The sequence below is a fragment of the Musca vetustissima genome, unplaced genomic scaffold (assembly GCF_032173495.1).
Source record: "Musca vetustissima isolate MV318-11 ecotype Yass unplaced genomic scaffold, APGP_CSIRO_Mvet_v1 utg16644, whole genome shotgun sequence".
Classification (NCBI taxonomy): Eukaryota; Metazoa; Arthropoda; class Insecta; order Diptera; family Muscidae; genus Musca; species Musca vetustissima.
The window spans coordinates 119257-140361 of NW_026883164.1; the positions used below are offsets into that span (position 1 = coordinate 119257).

Genomic DNA, 21105 nt, shown 5'->3' on the forward strand with positions numbered 1-21105 from the left:
GATCAACGGCGAGAGAGAGAATGCTATGGAATTTATTCAAGACAGTCAGCAGAAAAGACGAAGACGCGCGTGGAGTTTTTAGTCTATTTTTTATTAGTTTTAAGTAAGTTTTTTTGTTAAAAAAATTAATGCCGGTGTCATAGAAGTTATTGCAGGGCACGCATTAATATTAGGGTAAGTTGGAATGTGTTAGAAAATACATATAAATAAATTGCAAAGTCTCGATTGGGAATTTTGCAATGTGAATTTATTGGCTATGAATTGTGTCTCTTCTCTATAGAAAAGTTTGGAATCAGTTTGGAAACAATACAAAAGACAAAAAAGAAACGGAAGCAGAACAAGCATAAACAAAAAGTAAACGTTTGGCCACAAACGGCGGCAAAGCTGAGCAGAGCTAGGGTAGCAACGACAACAACAACAACAACAAACAGCGACGGCCACCAAGTAAACCCACCACCCTTTGTGAGGGTAAACAAAAGACAAACACACACACAAAAGAAAAGAAAAAATGGGCCGTAGTCCCTCCCCAGCCCACAGACGGCGTGAGAAAGAACGCACCGAACGTAAAAAACGACGTGAACGTCGTTCCAGAGAACGTGAAAGGGGTGGTGGTGTTGGTACAACCGGTGCCGATAGTGATGTTGAAATTGTGCCCACAACCAGCAGCAGTTCCGGCCGTAGTCTACGAAGACGTTCACCACATCACCGGGAACGGGAAAGGGACAGAGAACGTGAGCGTGATCGCAGCCGTAGTCGCAGTCGTGGCCGTGGAAGACGACGTTCGAGGTGAATAAAAAAGTGTAGTGTATTCAAAACCGAACTGAAATGATAAGTATATTGTTTTCTAATTTAACAAAAATTAGTTTTAAGAGATTTTTTTTAAATACGGAAATTTTAACGGCACGAAGAAGAGGCTTTTGGTCAAATGCAACCCTGGTCGATAATGCCGTTGTAATTTGACACTTCTCTTTGTTGTGAAATTTGTGTGTGTTTTTTTGTTGGAATTTCACAAAGTTGTGTTTTCTCCCGCTCTCTCTCTCTCTTGTTGAGAACCTGAACTGTCAGTGAATGTGTCATTGTTGTTATTGAATTTCACCGCATTTTTCATCGTTTGGCATTACCACGTGAAGTGAAATAGTTGAGAAGTTAAAGAAATTAAAGAAAGAAAAAAGGATATATAAATTTTGCGGAATTGTTAAAGAGGAGTGGCATTTAACAAGTTTTTTTTGTAACAAACACATCTCGTTTTCTACCGGAAGTTGGATTCAAATATTTGTACGTGTGTTCCCCCAAGTAATTAAGAGCAGCAACAGCACAATGGCCTTACGTGTTCAGTTCGAAAATAATGATGATATTGGCGTCTTCAGTAAATTAACAAATTCCTATTGTCTGGTGGCCATTGGTGGTTCGGAAACCTTTTACAGTGTCTTCGAAGGTGAATTGTCGGAGACGATCCCCGTGGTCCATGCCAGCATTGGCGGTTGCCGCATTATTGGCCGCCTTGCCGTGGGTAATCGTAATGGCTTGTTGGTACCCAACTCCACCACCGATGTTGAATTGCAACATTTGCGCAACAGTCTACCGGATGCCGTAAAGATACAACGTGTCGAGGAACGTCTGTCAGCCTTGGGAAATGTTATTGCCTGTAATGATTATGTGGCCTTGGTACATCCTGATTTGGATAAAGAAACGGAGGAGATTATTGGTGATGTCTTAAATGTTGAGGTATTCCGTCAAACCATAGCCGATAATACATTGGTGGGATCGTATACGGTGCTTAGCAATCAAGGTGGTATGGTCCATCCTAAGACTAGTATTCAGGATCAAGATGAATTGTCGTCGTTGTTGCAAGTGCCACTTGTCGCCGGCACTGTAAATCGTGGTAGTGAGGTTTTGGCTGCCGGTATGGTTGTTAACGATTGGATCTCATTTGTCGGCATGAACACCACAGCTACAGAGATTTCCGTTATTGAAAGTGTCTTCAAATTGAATCAAGCCCAACCATCGACAGTGACAACGAAATTGCGTGCTGCCCTGATTGAGGATATGTCATAAATTTGAAGGAGGAGGTTTTTCTTTCCTTGTGTTGGAGGACTTTTAGGCTGTTAAGGAGAAAAAAATAAGACGAAGATGAAGGCAAAGGAGTGTAAAATTAATCCTTTATCTCTCCTTGAGGAGTTTATATTTAGTTTTTATATATAATTCTGCTGTAATGTGTATGGACAAACAAAAACCATTGCTGTTTGTAATGAATGTTGAAATTTCTTTTGATTTTTTTTATATATATAAAAAGATTTATAATAAAAATTTTTGCAAATTGCAAAACAAAATAAATTTCTACATGGTGATTTGAATATTGAAACATAAGGACACAAACCTTGGAGGATCAGCTCAAGCAATAAAGAGGTGTAAGGCCACCTTAAGGTCTGGAAAGGAATTTTAAAATTAATTTAGAAATGTAACTTAAAATAGAAAATTGATTAGCTAGCAATAGGTGTGATGTTTTATTTATTATTTTTCAAAAAATAAAATACCTCTTTAAATTTTTTTAATTTTTTTTTTCCAAACCATTTTTTTCAAATAAGGTGTGTATGTCAAAATAATTTTTTTACAAATTTATTTTCTTTTTTACTTCTCGATTACCTTATTAATAAAATCTCCTTTTTTCTCCTCCCCCCTTTAGATCACGTTCCTATGGCCGTGGTGGCTCTAGCTCAGCATCAACATCATCACGCCGCCGTGGCGGTGGCACAACTTCACGCACTGAACGACCCAAAATCAGTGAAGCCGATTTAGAGGGTAAATCCCCCGAAGAAATTGAAATGCTTAAAACGATGGGTTTCTGTACGTTCGACACAACGAAAAATCGTAAGGTAGAGGGTAACGATGTCGGAGAAGTACATGTAATCCTTAAGCGTAAATATCGTCAATATATGAATCGTAAAGGTGGTTTCAATCGTCCATTGGATTTTGTGGCATAGCATTGCCATTATTGTACGGAATATGGCAGCAGCACCATGAACACCAACACCACCACCTTTATCATCATCTATATCATCACTGCTCTTTAGTAGTGGTACTAATGTTAATTTTTGTTAAAGGTTTGATTAAGGATAATTTTTATGGAATTGGAATTTTGTATTTTCCAATTTTTATAATTATTATCCCTAATCGTACCGCCATTGTAACAAGAAACCTGCAATTTTATGCAATAGACCGGTTTACAAAATTTTACCATTTTCACAGAAATCAAAATTTCCACATACACACACACCCACCCAACCTACCTCTTAGGCTATAGACATAGTTATATTAGTAGATTACACACATATAGATAGGATCTATAACAAGAAAATATTCAAATCAGGGGTAACAATTTTTTTTTGTTCTATAGAAAAAAATATTTTTTTTCAAATCAATTTATAAAAAAAAAAAATAATTCAATTTTCTAAGGTCTATAGAACAAGAATAATGCCCCCCAAACCAGAAGGAGTAAAACTCAAATTAGAAATTAATATGGATTTTGGTTTAGGTACATTTTTTTCAAAAACCAAAAAAAAAAAAAAAAAAATAAAAAATTAAATTTAATAATTAAAAATTAATTATATATTTAAATTATAATATAAAAAAAATCAAAATTTTCGAAAAAAAATTTTTTTGAAAAAAAAAATTTTGAAAAATATGTTGAAAAAAGTCTGAAAAAAATCAGTTAAAAAAACAACAAATTTAAAACCATACTAATTTTAAAGAAGCTTCGACACACAAATTGGAAAAAAAAATTTCAAATTTCTAAATTTTTTCAAAAATTATTTTTTTTCAAATTCTTTGAAATTTAAACAAACAATTTGAAAAAAAAAAAGTTCAAAAATTATTTTTTCTGAAAATTATAAAAAAAAAAATTGATTTTTTTTTTAATTTTTGAAATTTATTTCAAACAATTTTGGTATTTTTTGTTTAATTTTTCAAATTATTCGAAATAATAATAATTTCGAAAAATTATAATTTTTGAAAATTGAAAAAAAAAATCATTTTTTTCAAGAAATTTTAATTTGAAATTTGATTTTTTTTAAAATTGAATTTTTGTATCAAAAAATTAATTTTTTTTTCAAAATCTTTGAATTTTATTTAAAAAAAAATTGATTTTTTTTTAAAATTTTCAGAAATTTTTATTTCAATTAATTTTAATTTTTAAAAATTAAAAAAAAAATCAAATTTTTTTGAAACAAAAATTCAAATTTTTTGAAAAAAATCAAATTTTATGAAAAATTTAAATGTTTTGACAAAAAATTCAATTTTTTTTGAAAAAAAAATCAAATTTCAAATTCAAATTTCTGAAAAAAAAAAAATGATTATTTTTTCAAATTTTCAAAAAATATAATTATTCGAAATAATTATTAATTATAAATTTTATTTGAATGTTTTTTTTTCAAAAAATTATTTTTTTTTCAAATTTCCAGAAATTTTTTTTTCGAATAATTTTAATTTTTGAAAATTAAAAAAAAATCAAAAAAAAGCATTCAAATAAAATTTATATTTACTTCGAATATTTTTTTTAATTTAAAAGATTAAAATTATTCGAAATAATTAAATATTTTATTTTTGAAGATTTGAAAAAAAAAATCAATTTTTTGAAAAAAAAAATCAATTTTTTTGAAAAAAAATTCAAATTTTTTGAAAAAAAATCAATTTTTTGAAAAAAATAAAAAAATCGAAAAAATTTTTTGAAAAAAAAAATCAAAAAACTTTTTTAAAAAAAATATAATTTTTGTAAAATTAAATTATTTCAAAAAAAAAATTTAAAAAAAATAATTTTTATAAAAAAAAAATTTTTTGGAAAAATTCAAATTTTTTTGAAAGCATTTCAAATTTTTTGAACAAAATATCAATTGTTTTGAAAAAAATCAATTTTTATAAAAAAATCAAATTTTTTGGAAAATTCGAATTTTTTGAAAAAAATCAAATTTTTTGAAAAAAATATCAAAAAACGTTTATAAAAAATATAACAATTATAAAATTTTTAACTATTTTTTTAATTTTAATTTTTTTTAATTTTTTCAAATTTTTTGGGAAAAAAATTCAAAAAAATCTTATTTTTTAAAACCATATTAATTTCTATTTACTACTCCACATTTAACCTTTAACCTCAACACACACATACATACACACCCATACCCAACTTGTTTTGAATTAACTGCTGTATTCTGAATACAAATCGAAAAAAATTAATTACAACTAAACACCACATGACACTACACCCTATCACCCACCCCCTAACACAACACAACCCCCCTCAATAGACAGTTACAAACTAACACACACACTCACACACACACACAACACATTATCCTCCATACACTGCAATAGTACAATTTTTTTGTTAACTAGATTTTAGAAAAAAATTGTGATTTTTTATTAAATACTATTTTTTTATGAATTACCAATAGAACCCCCCAATCCCATCCTGCGATAATCCTACCCATCAATATATTACCTTATCCTCCACACACATATATACAAACAACCACAACCAACAATAGACCAAATATGCAATAGCCAGGGATTTTTTTTATTTACACATACATAGATTTTTTATATTACATATATACACACACACATTGTTAAAATAGTAACAGGAGATTTTTTCTATATATAGAATAAGAACAAGAAGATTTTTTATAACTATGTAATTGTTAAAAAAAAACCAGTGACAGTTAATTCAATCACAAGTGCCGAAACAGCCACAAAAAAGCCTTACAGGAAAATAAGAAAAAAAAATAATAAAATTTTTTATTACTTTTGCTTTTTTGTAACAATTTTTAATTTTCTTTATTATTTTTTATTTGTTTCATTTTGTTATTGTATTTTTCATTTCTCTTTTTCTATATATACACCCATTAACCAACCACCACCACATATCTGCAATAGTAAACGATTTGGCATAAACCAGGGTTATAAACAAAATTCAAAACTTTTTGGCTAATATACACACACACCCATACATACATAGTTTTAAATACGAAATTGCAGGGATATTTTAATTATTATTATTATTACATTTATATAAACACTCGTATTATATAAAATTATAATTTTTTAATTACCGCTCAAATAAATAACAAAAAATTTAATTAACATATTTTGTGTTTTAATTCCTAGGTTTTAAAATTAAAAAAAAAAAAGATTTTGAAAAAAAATCAAATAAAATGTATATCTATTTCGAATAACTATAATTTTTAAAAATTAAAAAAAACATATTTTTCAAGAAATTTTAATTTAAAATTTTTTTAAAAAAATTGAATTTTTTGGTCAAAAAATTTAAATTTTTGGTCAAAAAATTTTAAATTTTTACAAGAAATTTGATTTTTTGTTTTAAAATCTTTGAAAATTATTTCATGAAATTTGAAATTTATTTCAAAAAATTTGTTTTTTATTTTTAAATTTTCAGAAAAGTTTATTTTGAAAAATTTTAATTTTTAAAAATTTCAAAAAATAAAAAATTTAATTTTTTTAAACAAAAATTCAAATTTTTGAAATAAAATTCATATTTTATGAAATAAAATCAAAGATTTTGAAAAAAATTAAAGATTTAAAAAAAATCTAATTTCTTGAAAAAGGGTTTAAAATTTAAAAAAATTTACATTTAAAAAAATCTGGATTTTTTTAATATTGTTGTATTTTATAAAAATCGAGATGTACAGGAGAATGAAGTCCGAAAATTCTAGTAACGTGTAAAACATCAAACCGAAGGCTTTGGTGTAGGCACATCCTCCTGTAGAGATAAAGAAGGAAAAAACTGGTGACAGATACAGACAGCGTGTTGAGGATCTGGATGGAGCATTTTGAAAAACTTCCGGTATCAAATAGTAAAGGTGAAGAAGATACCCCAGAACCAATAATAGATGACGCCAAGATTAAGTCAGAATAGCAATCAATCGGCTGAAGAATAATAAGGCAGTAGGTGCCGATGAGCCGAACTATTCATGACTGGTAGTCAGATGCTGGTCAGGACCATGCACCAGCTGATTAGTACAATTTGGCTAGAAGAATGCATGCCCAATTGGATTGGAACCTCAGCATCCTGTGTCCTGTGCACAAAAAAGGAGACAAGACGATATGTGCGCCAACTATAGAGGAATAAGTATCCTTCCCATCGCATATAAAGTGTGCTATCCAGTGTGCTGTGTTAACGACCGAAGTCAATGGTCAATGACATTATTGGAGTATAACAATGCGGCTTCAGACCTGGCCAGATTTTCACTCTGACATTGACCAGATTTTCACTCTGCGCCAAATCATGGAAAAAAAACCCACGAAAAACACATCGACACATACCACCTATTCGTCGACTATAAAGCCATATTCGAGAACCCTATCCGTTCAGAGGTGTTTAAAGCCATGTCTGCGTTTGGCATCACTGCAAAATCAATTCGGTTATGCTGGATATCTTTAACAGGCACAAGATCAGCCGTTAAATTCGGAAAGCAACTCTCGGAGCCCTTTAATACCGAATGAGGATTCTGACAAGGTAATAGTTTGTCGTGTGACCTTTTTAACATCCTGCTGGACAAGGTCATACGAGACGCAATGGTGAACAGAAATGGCACTCTGTACATCAAACACAACACATGTTACTCGCCTACGCCGATGACTTCGGTATAATGGGTCGAACATTGAGAGCGGTAACAGCCACCTTTCTGACCACTAACTACCCAAAAATTTTGGGTGTAACGTTCGATAGCTTATTTAAGTTGTCCGCACAAGCCACCGCTATTTGCGATAAGAAGAGAAGAAAGAACCTTGTTGACCTCTTACAAAGCAATAGATCGGTCGGTGGTAAGCTATGCGGCGCCAGTGTGGTACGCGAATGTAAGCGGTACGCAGTGGGAGAACATACAAACCTGCCAGAATGCCGCCCTGAGAACTGCGACAGGGTGCCTCCTTATGACGCCAGTGGACCATTTACATGAGGAGGCAATGGTCTTACCCGTACATCGTCACAACCTGCTTGGGTGTTATCGCAGGAATCATCCATGCCAGAATATTATGGATAGAATTCCCCCACCCAGGCACGTAAGGAGAGACCTACATGATCTAGAGAGAGAGGTCCAACGGTACCCACCCTAGATCGTGAAGCTTATCGTGCAGGAATTACCAGCATTCACACGGGAGCAGTGATCCAGGCAATGGACCAATACCGTGTTAATGCAGTACTTGGAGTCCTCCCACCACCTATAGCAGCAGAAGAGCGACAGCTGCCTAGACAAACGAGAGTGGTTTTAGCCCAACTAAGATCAGGATGGTGCAGCCGCCTCAATTCGTATTGGGCCAGAATTGACAGCGCAGTACCAAACACCTGCCCTGCATGCGGATTTGGAACTCATGATGCGCTGCATCTCTTTAACTGTCCTGCTAAACCCTCTCATCTGTCTCCAGAATCTCTTTGGACGCATCCGTTACAGATTGCAACCTTCCTGAACCTGGAAACAGAGGAGTCAGAACCAGATTAATTTAATACAACAAACATGTAGATACTTGTTACAACAACAACAGCAACAGTTATTCGTCTACGCCGATGACATCGACATAATGGGTCGAACACTGAGAGCTGTAACAGCCACCTTTGAACAAATTGTAAAGGAGTCTGCCAAAGTGGGTCGGGCAGTAAACGGCGAGAAGACCAAGCTGATGGTATCAACGCGCAAGACGTCCAGTAGACTCGGACCAACTGTGGAACTTGAGAACTATAGCTTCGTGGTAGTCAAAGATTGTATATACCTTGGTGCCGCCATAAAAAAACGAATGACATCAGTTTTGAAATTCGGAGAAGGATAGTGATGGCCAACCGATGCTACTATGGTCTGAGGAAACAAACATCAAAAGCAAGGCCACATCCCGCCTGACCAAACACATACTCTACAAGACGCTGATACTACCCGTGCTGTTCGTTTCCACGACAGAGGGTTCTACGATCCGAAACGACCCGAGTCATAATCGGCCAACGTCTGTCAACTCAGCCCATTGTGTATCAGCAATAGGGCTGCTACAACAACAACAACCCGTGCTGTTATATGGATCTGAAGCATGGTTTATTGCGCAAGCAGACGAGGCAGCTCTTGGAGTGTTTGAGAGAAAAATTCTCCGAAAAATCTATGGGCAGGCCGATCTGCGTTGACGGTGAATATCGCCGTCGAATGAACCATGACTTGTACCAGCAATTCTCAGACATCGACATTGAGAGAAAAATTCTCCGAAAGATCTATGGGCTGATCTGCGTTGACGGTGAATATCGCCGTCGAATGAACCATGAGTTGTACCAGCTATTCTCGGACATCGACATTGTTAGACGTATTGAGCTGCAGCGACTACGTTGGCTAGGTCTTGTTGTAAGAATGGATGAAGATACCCCAGCCCAGAAGGCATATAAAAGCGAACCAGCTGATGGTTCACGCAGAAGGGGAAGACCAAGAATATGTTGGAAAGATCAAGTCGAAGACAACATCGCCGAAAATGGTCTTTCAAATTGGAAAAACTGCGCAAAAGACCAACGCGCCCGGAAATCTTTTCTAAGCTCGGCTTATGGAACGAAAGTTCTGTCACAAGCCAGCTAAGTTATAACGTCAATTTTCTCCTATTTAACATAAAACGACATGTACACTATAACGTTTTGCAGGGTTAACCTTCTTTATGAGGATTTATTTGACAAATAGGTAAAGGAATTGACAATTAAAACCCAGTGGGTTAACTAAATCCGGTATAATGTAAATGTACTAAAAGTTAATTTATGTATTTGCAATATGTAATAAAACTTTAAAATTTCCCCGAACCAATTTTACCAAATTTATAAAAATCGGTCAAATATTCTCCGAGTTATTTGCATTTGAAGTCAACGATGTTCCGAAATACAGCTACTGTTCGATGCTGGGCACCTGTTACATGAAAATGAAAAACAACACACAAAAATGGTTTACTTTCAAAGGCCGTTCTTCTTCTTCTTCCATAATGGCTGCTCGCTGTTTGTAAAGAAAAGTGATAGCATACTTTTAGGCGCAAACAAAGTCCGTATGTGTAGTTCATCAATTCAAATGCAAATAACTCAGCGACTATTTAAGCGATTTCCATAAATTTTGCAAAAATGGTTCGAGGGAATTCTAAATTTTAATTCCATACTGAAATATTTTTTTTTTATTGAAAATTTTAAATATTAAAAAATCCCCATTAAATAAAACAAAATTTATTTTTTTAAAAAAATAAAATTTTTCATTTATTTAATATTTTAAAAAAAATATAAATTTTCTCTACAAAAAAAGAAAAGGGAAAACATTGTGTGTGCATTATACATATATAACTACTGTATATAAAAACTAAACTGATAATTTCGATTTTTATTATATTCATATATCACTTTCTTAGAAAAACAATGATCTTCAAGATTTGTTCTGTTTTTCTTCTAATCACTAATATGTTCATAGACCACAGCGGTACGTGCCGGGGCGTATACTTCGAAAAAGTTCTCCCGACCACCATAATGTTCACCTCTTGTCACATGTCTGCATTCCTTGTCCAGCCGATTGAAACCACCAAATTCGGCATCGTCCGACGACAGACATATTTTATAGGTACCAGCCCAATTGGTACCAACCCGATAGCCGGTGAAACTTTGTGTCGGATGGAAATTGAAAACAAATACCAAACCGGCACGCTCAAAAGCAATTATTTTATCACCTTCATGTTTCCAGCTAACATAGGCTGGATCGGAATGCAACCAACCGAAACGTTCCTCCAGTTGATGCATGGCACGATCAAATTCATTAAGGAATTTATATTTCAGCAGCTCATCATCGACCAGATTCCATTGACGGCGAGCATAGTGATAGGAATCATTATTACCGGCCCGGGGGAAATCTAACCATTCTGGATGGCCAAATTCATTGCCCATAAAATTTAAATAGGCCTCACCGCCCAAGGCATGAGTTATAAGGCGTATCATTTTGTGTAAGGCCAAGCCGCGATCGATAACCAAATTGGGTTCGGACAGTACCGACATGTGGGTATACATATCCTTGTCCATTAGCCAAAAAGCAATGGTCTTATCACCCACCAAGGCTTGATCATGGGACTCAGCATAGGCCACAGTGTTTTCTTTCCAACGACGATTTGTCAGGGTGTGTACAATGTCACCCATTTTCCACTGGTCATCGGGTATTTCTTTCAGCAATTCAATCCATTTGTCGGGTATGGCCATACCAAGGCGATAATCAAAACCAATACCACCCTCAACAATGGGACGGCATAAGGTGGGCATGCCAGAGACATCCTGGGGGGAAAACAGAAAGGGATGATATAATTCAATTCAGAAATGGAAATGTGAATCCCTTAATACCTCTGCAATTGTGATGCATTCCGGATTTTGTGTATGCAGCATATGATTGGCCAAGGCCAAATAGTTGAGAGCATCCGTATCCACATTAAGGCCAAAATATTCATTATAATCCCCACTAAAGCCCTCGCCAATGCCACGGGAATGATATAACATGGAGGTGACGCCATCGAATCTAAGGAAAACAAACCAAAACATATTTAAAAATATTATTAAAAAAATTAAAACCTATTTCCCCTTACCTATAACCATCAAATTTATATTCATCATGCCACCACCGTAAATTCGATAACAAAAATCTCAAAACTTCATATTCCATATAGTTGAACAGACGACTATCCCATAGGGCATGTTCACCACGACTGCCATCATGGAAATAACAACTATTCGTACCATCAAATTGATTCAAACCATCCTGGACATTTTTGCTGGCATGTGAGTGCACCACATCAAGCAAAACATACAGACCATGTGAATGGGCCACATCAATCATACGTTTCAACTGTTCCGGTGTACCATAACGACTTGAGGCCGCAAAGAAGCTAGTCACCTGATAACCAAAACTGGCATAATAGGCATGTTCCATTATGGCCATAACTTGTATGGCATTATAACCTTGCTTCTTGATGCGTGGCAATATATTGTTGGCAAAATTATCATAGGAACCAATGCAGGGTTCCTGCGAGGCAATACCCACATGACATTCATAGATACGCAACGACTTTGGCCTTTTCGCCTTGGGATGTTGACAATGATAACGTTCCGCAGCCGGTGGATTCCATACATATTGTTTGTAATTAACACCCTGATTTGCTTCTTTGGGCGGTTGTTTAACATACACCGCCCACGGTGACAATCGATCCAGCAATTGTCCCGCCTGATTGCGTATAATCACTTTAATTTCACTTAAATGCTTTATGGGTGGTGTGCCATCGGCATTTGCGGGCAAATGTAATTCCCATTTACCGAAATCGAGCTTTTTAAAGGGGGTGGCCTCCCATTGCCAATTGTCTGCAAAGAAAAAAAGAGAACAGAATTAATATTTATATTAAGGATTTGGGATAAAGAGAATACTCACTAAAATCTCCCGTTAAATATACATCCTTGGCACCGGGTGCCCACTCTCGAGCCACCACCGAATTATCGGGTAAAAAATGTAGGCCATAGTATTTGTAACCCTGGCTGAAGGTGTCCATGCCACCTTCAAGTTTTTCAATTTTACCAATCCAATCTTGAAGGACACCATTTCTAAAATAAAAATAACAAAATTTTAATATAAACCTAGATTAGTTTAAAAGAGTTTTTTTTGAAGACTCCAATAATCGTGTGTTTTAATATATGTGCAAAATGGCTTAAAATAAGCACTGATTTTTTTAATTATTTCCCACGTGTTTAATATTTTCTTTTTAAATAATTAATGAAATAATATCCACTTTGAATTTAAAAAATTACAAAATGTTGCTTGGCTGCTTGGCAAATAATAAACGTTTCTTTTACGACCTATGTATCCCTTATTGAGCAACATCCGTTGTTGACAGTTGAAATATTTATAGAACTTTAGACACCTTGCGTGGGAGAAAAACACTTGTATTAATTAATAAAATAATACAGAAAAATAATAACACTATAAATTATTAAAAATATAAATAGTAACAATCAAAATTAACAATAAGATTTGATTTATCACTTAAAAAAAAAACTAACAGAAATAAAAGAAAAATCATCAAAGTAAAAGGAGAGTGAGAGAGAGAGAGGAAAGATAGAGACGTCATCATAGCTTGTCGATGAAAGATGCTTAATAAATTAATTGTAATGGAAATTCAAGTTAAATTTAAATCAACTGATAAACATAAATAAATAATTGAAATAAAAAATATAATATTAGTAACAGATTATAAATTAATATAGTTGGATTTCAAGAAAGTACAGAGAAGTGAAATAAAACAAGAAACCACATTGCCTTTCAAAGAATGAGGTTTACAAATCTACTTTTGGAGGAAATGAAATATATAAAATAAGAAATATAACTTTTTTATAAAGTTAAAACATTAGTTATATAGTGTAGTAAAGCAGTTTATTTGTTAAAAAGAAACAAAACAAAAATCTATATAAATGCTCTTCAAGGTAAAGGGCGTGAGTGTGGACCCATCAACTATGCCTTTTTAATGAATACATTTTGTTAATTGAAATTCACTTTTAATTATTGAATAAAAAATAAATAATCTATAAAAGAATATAAAAAATATTTTAAGCAATTTTTATAGATAGCACTTAGACATTTGTCATTCAAAAAAACTAACTAAAAATCAAATAAAATAATTATCAAAGAACGGGAGGGAGAGAGAAAACAAACATAGATCCACCAGTAATGTTTTTTTTTTTCGCGGAAAGATGCTTAATATGTTGCTTATATGTTTCTTGAGAATTCCATTAACAAATGATTTTAAATTTAATTTTATATAGTATTTTTTATTTTAATATTTAATAAACAATAACCTTAAAGCTATAAATTACTAAAAAATTAAACGAAAACATAAAAAATCCGATATCAAAGTTAAGGAAGATAAACTGAGGCAACACCATTGCTCTTCATTTGGAAATCTATAACAATTTATATATTTTTTATAATTATTTATTAAAAATAAAATATATTATATAAATAAAAATGTAAGCATTTTAATTATTACTAACAAGGTATATTTAATAAGGTAGCCGCATCGGCCCAGCTGTTGGACAAATAAATGTCAAAAATGTTGTTGTAATGTTGAACCAAAAAATTAAAAAACAAAATTATGAATGAAAATCTCCGAATTTCGAAGAGCTTTTTTGGCAATACTTTTATTAACATTTTCTACAAGAATTTGTGTAAAAAAATCTTGCCAATCTGTTTGTTTTGGCAAAATATTTTTGACATATCAAAATACAACATCCGATGTTTGTTGTAGAAATTCGCCGATGCGGCTACCTTGTATATCTACCTTGATTACTAATCTTAAAAGGAAATCTGTCACAATTCAAACGTAGTGCATTAATATAACAGCCGTCGTCATGCCATACACTCTGTCTCTCTCTCACTCTCTCTCTGTCACACACGGTACAGCTCCTACACTAAGCAAGTGTTTGATTAAAAGAAACAAAAAATATGCACACTTAACATTAAAAAAGATAAAAAGCAATAACAAAACAATATATTATTAAAATTTTAATTATGCAGAATAAAGTGTAACTAAAAATTAATTTAGATTGTAAAAAAAGCGAAGAACACAGAGAGAGAGAAAGAGAGAGAGGAGAAACAGACAGAGCCGTCAACATTGTTTTGCCGCCATTTTTTTTTAATTTAAAGAAACATTAATAAATTATATTTTTGTTGGGAAATTCTATTAATAAAACATTATACAATAAAATTTAAATAGCACATTTATTTAAAAATAGCATTTACATATACAAATTTCATTACGTATCAATAATTCGTTAAAGCAAACAGGCACAGTTTATTTGTGGAGCATAACAAAACACCGGGTGACATTATAAACGTACTCTCCTCTCGCTCTCATAATAATCAAAGTAATCACAGAGGAGAAATATAATGCCGCCAAAATTGCTTTTCATTAGAAGATATTTAATAAATTATAAATTTGTTGGGAATTCAATTAATGAACAAATAAAAAATAAATTTTAAACACACACATTTCATTTAAATATATATTAATAAACTATATTTTTGTTGGGAATTCTATAAATAGAACATTATAAAATAAAATTTAAAAGCACATTTATTTAAAAATAACATTTATATATACAAATTGCATTACGTATTAATAATTCGTTAAGGCAAAGCAGGCAGAATTTATTTGTGGAGCATAACAAAACACCGGGTGACATGATAAACGTATTCTCTCTCGCTCTCACAATCAAAGTAATGACAGAGGAGAAATATAGTGCCGCCAAAATTGCTTTGGGCGCCGCTAACATTGCATTTCATTTAGAAATATTTAATAAATAATAATTTTATTTGGAATTCATTAATAAAAAAAAATTAAAATCACATTTATTTAAAAATATAATTTTAAATATTATTTACGTTACGTATAACAAATTTATTAAATGATTTCAATTGTGAAGCATTAACAAAGCGCCGGCAGACATGCCATATGCACACTCTCTCTCTCACTCCTTTTCTCACATACACCGTATATCTCCTATTCTCACTGATTGTTTATAAACAACTTTGCCAATTGGCCAATTGATTAAGAAAAAAGAATTAAAAAACAAAACATTGATGCAAGTACAAGGTAAATGTTTTTTTTCTTCTTATTTTTGGTGTGATAATGAATTCTTTTTCAATTGCAATTAAAAATAAATTAGGCAACAATTTGAAATAAGAAAAAACAGAACAAATGACGTCGATAGGTGATGCACATGTCAACGAATAAAAATGCCCGCCACACACTCAGCTGATAGTGAGATGACAGCTTTTGCACATGTACGTACATACATATAGAAACAAAACAAGCAGCAAACCAAAAACAATTGACCTTGAATAGAAAGAATTTTGCCGGGTGTTTCTCGCACACACACACTTTGTTTTAAGGGAAAATTCAAATGGAAAGTTTTTGCAAAAAAGAAAACTATTTTCCTTTAAAGCACATTTTCTTCACTGGTTACTCCAACAATTTTCATTCATAAATATTTTTTTGTCTCATCTTCCATTTATTTTTCGGTTTGCATTTAACCTTCACATGACATTGCCCGCATAAAAATTCTTTTCAACGCACTATATTTTTTTATTACACAATTTTTTGTTTCAAATTTTTTTTCATGCATTCATTTTTAATTGAATAACAAAATTATTTTTGCATATTTGTTTGTTGTTTTTTATCACAATTATTTTGGGATACCGCTTAATTTCATTGTTTTTTGCAATACCGCCGTCGTACGTTATTACTGATTGTTTAGTGTGTTTGACATACCTACGACGTATCTCTCTTTCGAATGGCTTTAAATATGGATCCAATTTGAAGAGATTATCAATTTCCTTAACTTCCACTTTCATGGGATCCATGTTGGAGTTCAATTTAATTTTTTTTTTCTTTAATTAATTTATTTATTTCAGTTTTCTTTATTTATTTATTTGTTTCTTTCTCCACCGGCTAACCGAATTGCATGCGACGCTGTTGACAACTGACTGACTGTGAAAGAATTTTTGTTTTTATTATTAGTTGTCAAGCATTAATGAGAATTGAGAGAATGATGCCGTGTGTGTGTGTGTCAGTGGGGGGACACTGGCTGTCAAGCATTAATGCCACATCAGGCAAAACCCCGCACGCGTACTCTCTCGCCAAAGTAAATAAAAGCAAACTCTCATGCACATTCAATTGAAACAACGGTAAACACATTGACACACACACACATCGACAACGCAACGCATATTTGTTATTCTCTGCCCGAGCCTGCATTTATGAGAATTGGGAGTATGGTGCTGTGTATGTTTGTGTGTCAGTGGGGGGAAACTGGGATCAGCTGTTTTGAATTGTTTTTGTTGTGCTTCGTTTTGATTTGATTTGTTCTGATGCATATATGTAGACTTTTAAAGGTGATTTTTGGAAGATTGAGTCGACTTTGTGGAGCCCTATTTGGAAATGTGTGGAAATACATAAAATAAAAGAAATTAATAAATAAATGAGAATAAATTAATACATAAATGAAAAGAAAAACTCTCCGAGAACATAATGATACCATTGTTGTTGTTATTTACTTAAAAGAGTGGAAGCGCCAAAAAAATACCTTCTAAAAATTGCTTGACCAGGGATTTTTTGGATTTTATTCCTAATTTTCAAATCAAAGCCATTCATGCCGAAATAACAATAAAGACCATCAGTGGGAAAACATAATCGGTAACAAGAAATAGAAGAGGTTTGGTATGAAATGACATTTTTTAAAAATTTTGATTATTAAATATTGAATTATTTATTTTCAGATTAGGAGTATATCGGACCTGTTGCGGAACTCAAAGGCGGTTAAAAACTTTTAAAATTTCTATAGAATAAAATCAAACAAATTCGGATTAATTCGAAATTTGTGCAGATTCTAACACAGATCGGTTTTTTTTACATTTATTCAGAATATATGTCGGGCATAATCGATTGTCGATTTAAGTCAGATTTTAAAACAACCAACTCGCTTTAAGTCTCTTTAAGGCCTGTATATGTACTATAAATATTTTTTTGTTATAAAAAAATGCTATAATTGCATTCGGTTGACTTCACTTGATTACCTTGATTGGCAGTTCTACTTGATTTCATTTGTTCCAATTGCCATTGCATCTATGGGATTGTAATCGAAGCATGTCATCAACCCGAGATTCATGATTGTGCAATGCCTGATTAATACCCTTGGTTATTATAGGTTATCTTTAGCAGATTAATTATAAATTAAATTTAAACCATCTTAACCATGATTTTTTTTTGTAAATTCCTATCAATTCCATTAAATTTTTGAAGAATTTTACTTAATTTTTTAAAGTGAAAATTTTCATTTTTAAGGTTATGTCAAAAAAAGGAAATGTTTTGAAATAGAAAATAGGAAATAATGAAGAAGATAATATTGTAAATATAGTTTGATAAACATAAAAATATCGAAAAAAAATATTTTTTTTTATTTTAAGGTTATGTTGGAAAAAAATGTTTAACGATTGTTGTCGGCCTATATGACTTCCCTATTATTTTTTGCGGTTATGGTGAAATTTTTTTAAGTGGAAATAATTAAGAGGTGTAAATAGGCATTCTTCACTATTTAGTTTCATTTATATAAAAAAAATCAAAAAATTCAAATTTTATTATTTTGAGGTTATGGTGAAAATATTTTTTATAGATTTTTTTAATTGAAAACTACAAGTAACGAAGAGAAAGATATATTGTAACAAAAGCTTCCTTAACTAAATGTATTAAAAATTGAAAAATGCAAAAATTAAAAAAATAAATAATCAATTTTTGACGATTTTTTTAAATGTATACTTGAAATAATGATAGCAATAAACCTCTTTTCGTTATTTACGTTTTTCATATTTAAAAACCCCGAAAAAATAAATTTTATTATTTTGAGGTTATGGTGATTTTTTTTTTATTTTTTATTAATAAAAACGAAAATATTGAAGAGAAATAGATTTTGTATAGAGGCCTTATTTTATCGGTAAAAATTTTACATACATAATAAAAACGAAAAAATTGATTTTTAATTATTTTGAGGTTATTTTAAAAATAATAATAAAATTTGTACCAATTTTTTTAAATGTATACAACAAATATGGTGATAAATATTGCAATATCATCCTTTCTTATTATTTAGGGTCTTAATACATCAAAATTCCAAGAAAAATAAATATTATTTTTTTTTGAGGTTATGTTGAAAAATAAACTTTAAATAATGATGGAAATAAATATAGCAATAGAACTGCACTTCGCTATTTATGTTTTTCTTATTTAAAAACCCCGAAAAAATAAATTTTATTATTTTGAGGTTATGGTGAAAAAAAAATTTAACGATTTTTTAAGTAACCATAAAATAATGATGGAAATGTACATTGAAATTCTCTTCGCTATTTAGGTTTTTTATTTATAAAAAATGGGAAAAAATAAATGTTATTATTTTCAGGTTATGCTGAAAAAATATTTTTTTCATTTTTTATAAAAGAACAGGAAATAATGAAGAAAAACGATTTCTGTAATAGATGCTTGGGTCACTAAATGACTTTAAATACATTAAAAATCGAAAATTTCAATTTTTATTTTTTTGAGGTTATGTTGAAAAAAATAATCAAATTTTTAACGAATTTTGTAAATGTATACTTGAAATAATGATGGCAATATATATTGCAAAAGGACCTCAAGTCGCTATTTACGTGTTTTTATTTATAAAAAATGGAAACAGAATAGATTTTATTTTTTTGAGGTTATGTTGAAAAGAAATCAATTTTTAACGATTTTTTAATGTATACATGAAATAATGATGGAAATATATATTGCAATAGAAACTCTTTTCCTTATTTACGCTTTTCATTTATAAAAAAATAGAAATTTAATTATTTTGAGGTTATGGTGAGGTTATTGTTAAAAAAATAATCAAATTTTTTAACGATTTTTATAAGAGTATCCTTGGAATAATAATGGAAGTATGTATTGCAATTGAAACTCTCTTCGCTATTTACGTTTTTCATATTTAAAAACCCCAAAAATTAAATTTTATTATTTTGAGGTTATGTTGTTATATTTTTATGTTATGTTATATTTTTTAATGATTTTTTATTGGAAAACTGGAAATAATGAAGAGAAAAAGTGTTTTGTAATAGATGCTTGCTTCGCTAAATGACTTTAAATACATTAAAAGTCGAAAATTTCAAATTTTATTTTTGTTGAGGTTATGTTGAAAGAATTGATCAAATTTTTAAATTTTTTTTAAATGTATACTTGAAATAATGATGGAATATAGAATCTCTTTTCATTATTTACGTTTTTCATATCTAAAAACCCCAAAAAATAAATTTCATTATTTTGAGGTTATGTTGAAAAAAAATTAATTTTTAACGATTTTTTGAAGTAAAAATGAAATAATGAAGGGAATATATATTTGCAAAACAACCTGTTGTCGCTATTTCCGTTTTTCATTTATAAAAAATAAAAAAAATAAATTTTATTATTTTAAGGTTATGGTGAAAAATATATATTTTTTATTAAGGAAAACAGAAAATAATGAAGAGAAAAAGAGTTTTCTTCACTGAATGAATATTCAAATAAATTAGAATTAATTGTATAATACAATTTTTCAATAATTTGCAAAATTTTTCACCAAAAAATGGGGTTATGTTTTTGAAAAAAAAATCTGCGTATTTTTTATTTTTTTCTACAAAATCATCAGTTGATCTGTAAAGACTGTATTTAGCTTTTCTATAAGCTTTCTATATAATTTGTTTAAAAAGACTCCCTCTTTACCTCACCCATAAGGACTCCCATCATCACCCCATTAAAAAACTCAATATTTTTTTTCTTTTTTTAATTGTTTTTCTTTATTTTTAATTTCATTTATGAAATACGTTGCTTGTTGGTTAGTTGGTTTGTTTGTTTTGCTCTTATAATTAAAAATATTTTTTGTTTTTATTTTTTTTTTTTATTTTTTTGTTTTTGTTTATAATTAAATGTTAAATCTTTTTTTATATAGGGGGGTTTGTTTTTCAATAATAATAATCATTTGTTTTTATCTTCCAAAAAAAAAAAAACTATATCATAATGTAAAATATGATATATACTAATGTGTATGTATGTAATAATAATATTTTTTTTTTGTCTCTGTTTATATATTAGTTTTTTTTTATATATATAATAGGTTTTGTTTTTTGTTTGTTTTGCAATAACTTAGTTAAATAGTATAAGTAGTAAAGATTTTTTTTTATTTTATAGTTTTTTATTATTATTTATATATAATTTTTTGCAATAAAAATATTGTGTATTTTTATGGTTTATAATAAAGAAAAAGAGACAAAAATATGGAAAAAGGGGGAGGAGGAAACATTTAATAAAAAATAAATAAAAATAATAAACAAAAAGTAATAAATTTTATATATTACAAAAATAATTATTAAACGAAAATAAAAAAAATAGGGGGAAAACAAAAAATAGAGGTTAGGTCATATAGGTGTTATAATAATTTTATATATATAACATAATTAGTTATGTTCT

General features: G+C 30.6%; 3 protein-coding genes across 3 annotated transcripts; 2 read left to right on the forward strand and 1 right to left on the reverse strand.

The window, feature by feature from the left end:
* The first annotated feature begins 494 nt into the window (after positions 1–494).
* Positions 495–3032, forward strand: LOC133329952 (U4/U6.U5 small nuclear ribonucleoprotein 27 kDa protein). The gene is made up of 2 exons (XM_061538409.1): positions 495–786; positions 2684–3032. Exons 1-2 carry the CDS (start codon positions 509–511, stop codon positions 2979–2981), a joined length of 576 nt encoding a protein of 191 aa, XP_061394393.1. The 5' UTR covers positions 495–508; the 3' UTR covers positions 2982–3032.
* LOC133329951 (eukaryotic translation initiation factor 6) lies at positions 1308–2059 on the forward strand. The gene has a single exon (XM_061538408.1). It carries the CDS (start codon positions 1318–1320, stop codon positions 2053–2055), a length of 738 nt encoding a protein of 245 aa, XP_061394392.1. The 5' UTR covers positions 1308–1317; the 3' UTR covers positions 2056–2059.
* A 7415-nt stretch (positions 3033–10447) lies between the features above and the next one.
* LOC133329932 (1,4-alpha-glucan-branching enzyme) lies at positions 10448–16445 on the reverse strand. The gene is made up of 5 exons (XM_061538388.1): positions 16348–16445; positions 12456–12625; positions 11620–12388; positions 11381–11552; positions 10448–11314 (listed from the first exon to the last, which is right to left on the reverse strand). Exons 1-5 carry the CDS (start codon positions 16437–16439, stop codon positions 10448–10450), a joined length of 2070 nt encoding a protein of 689 aa, XP_061394372.1. The 5' UTR covers positions 16440–16445.
* Positions 16446–21105: the final 4660 nt, after the last annotated feature.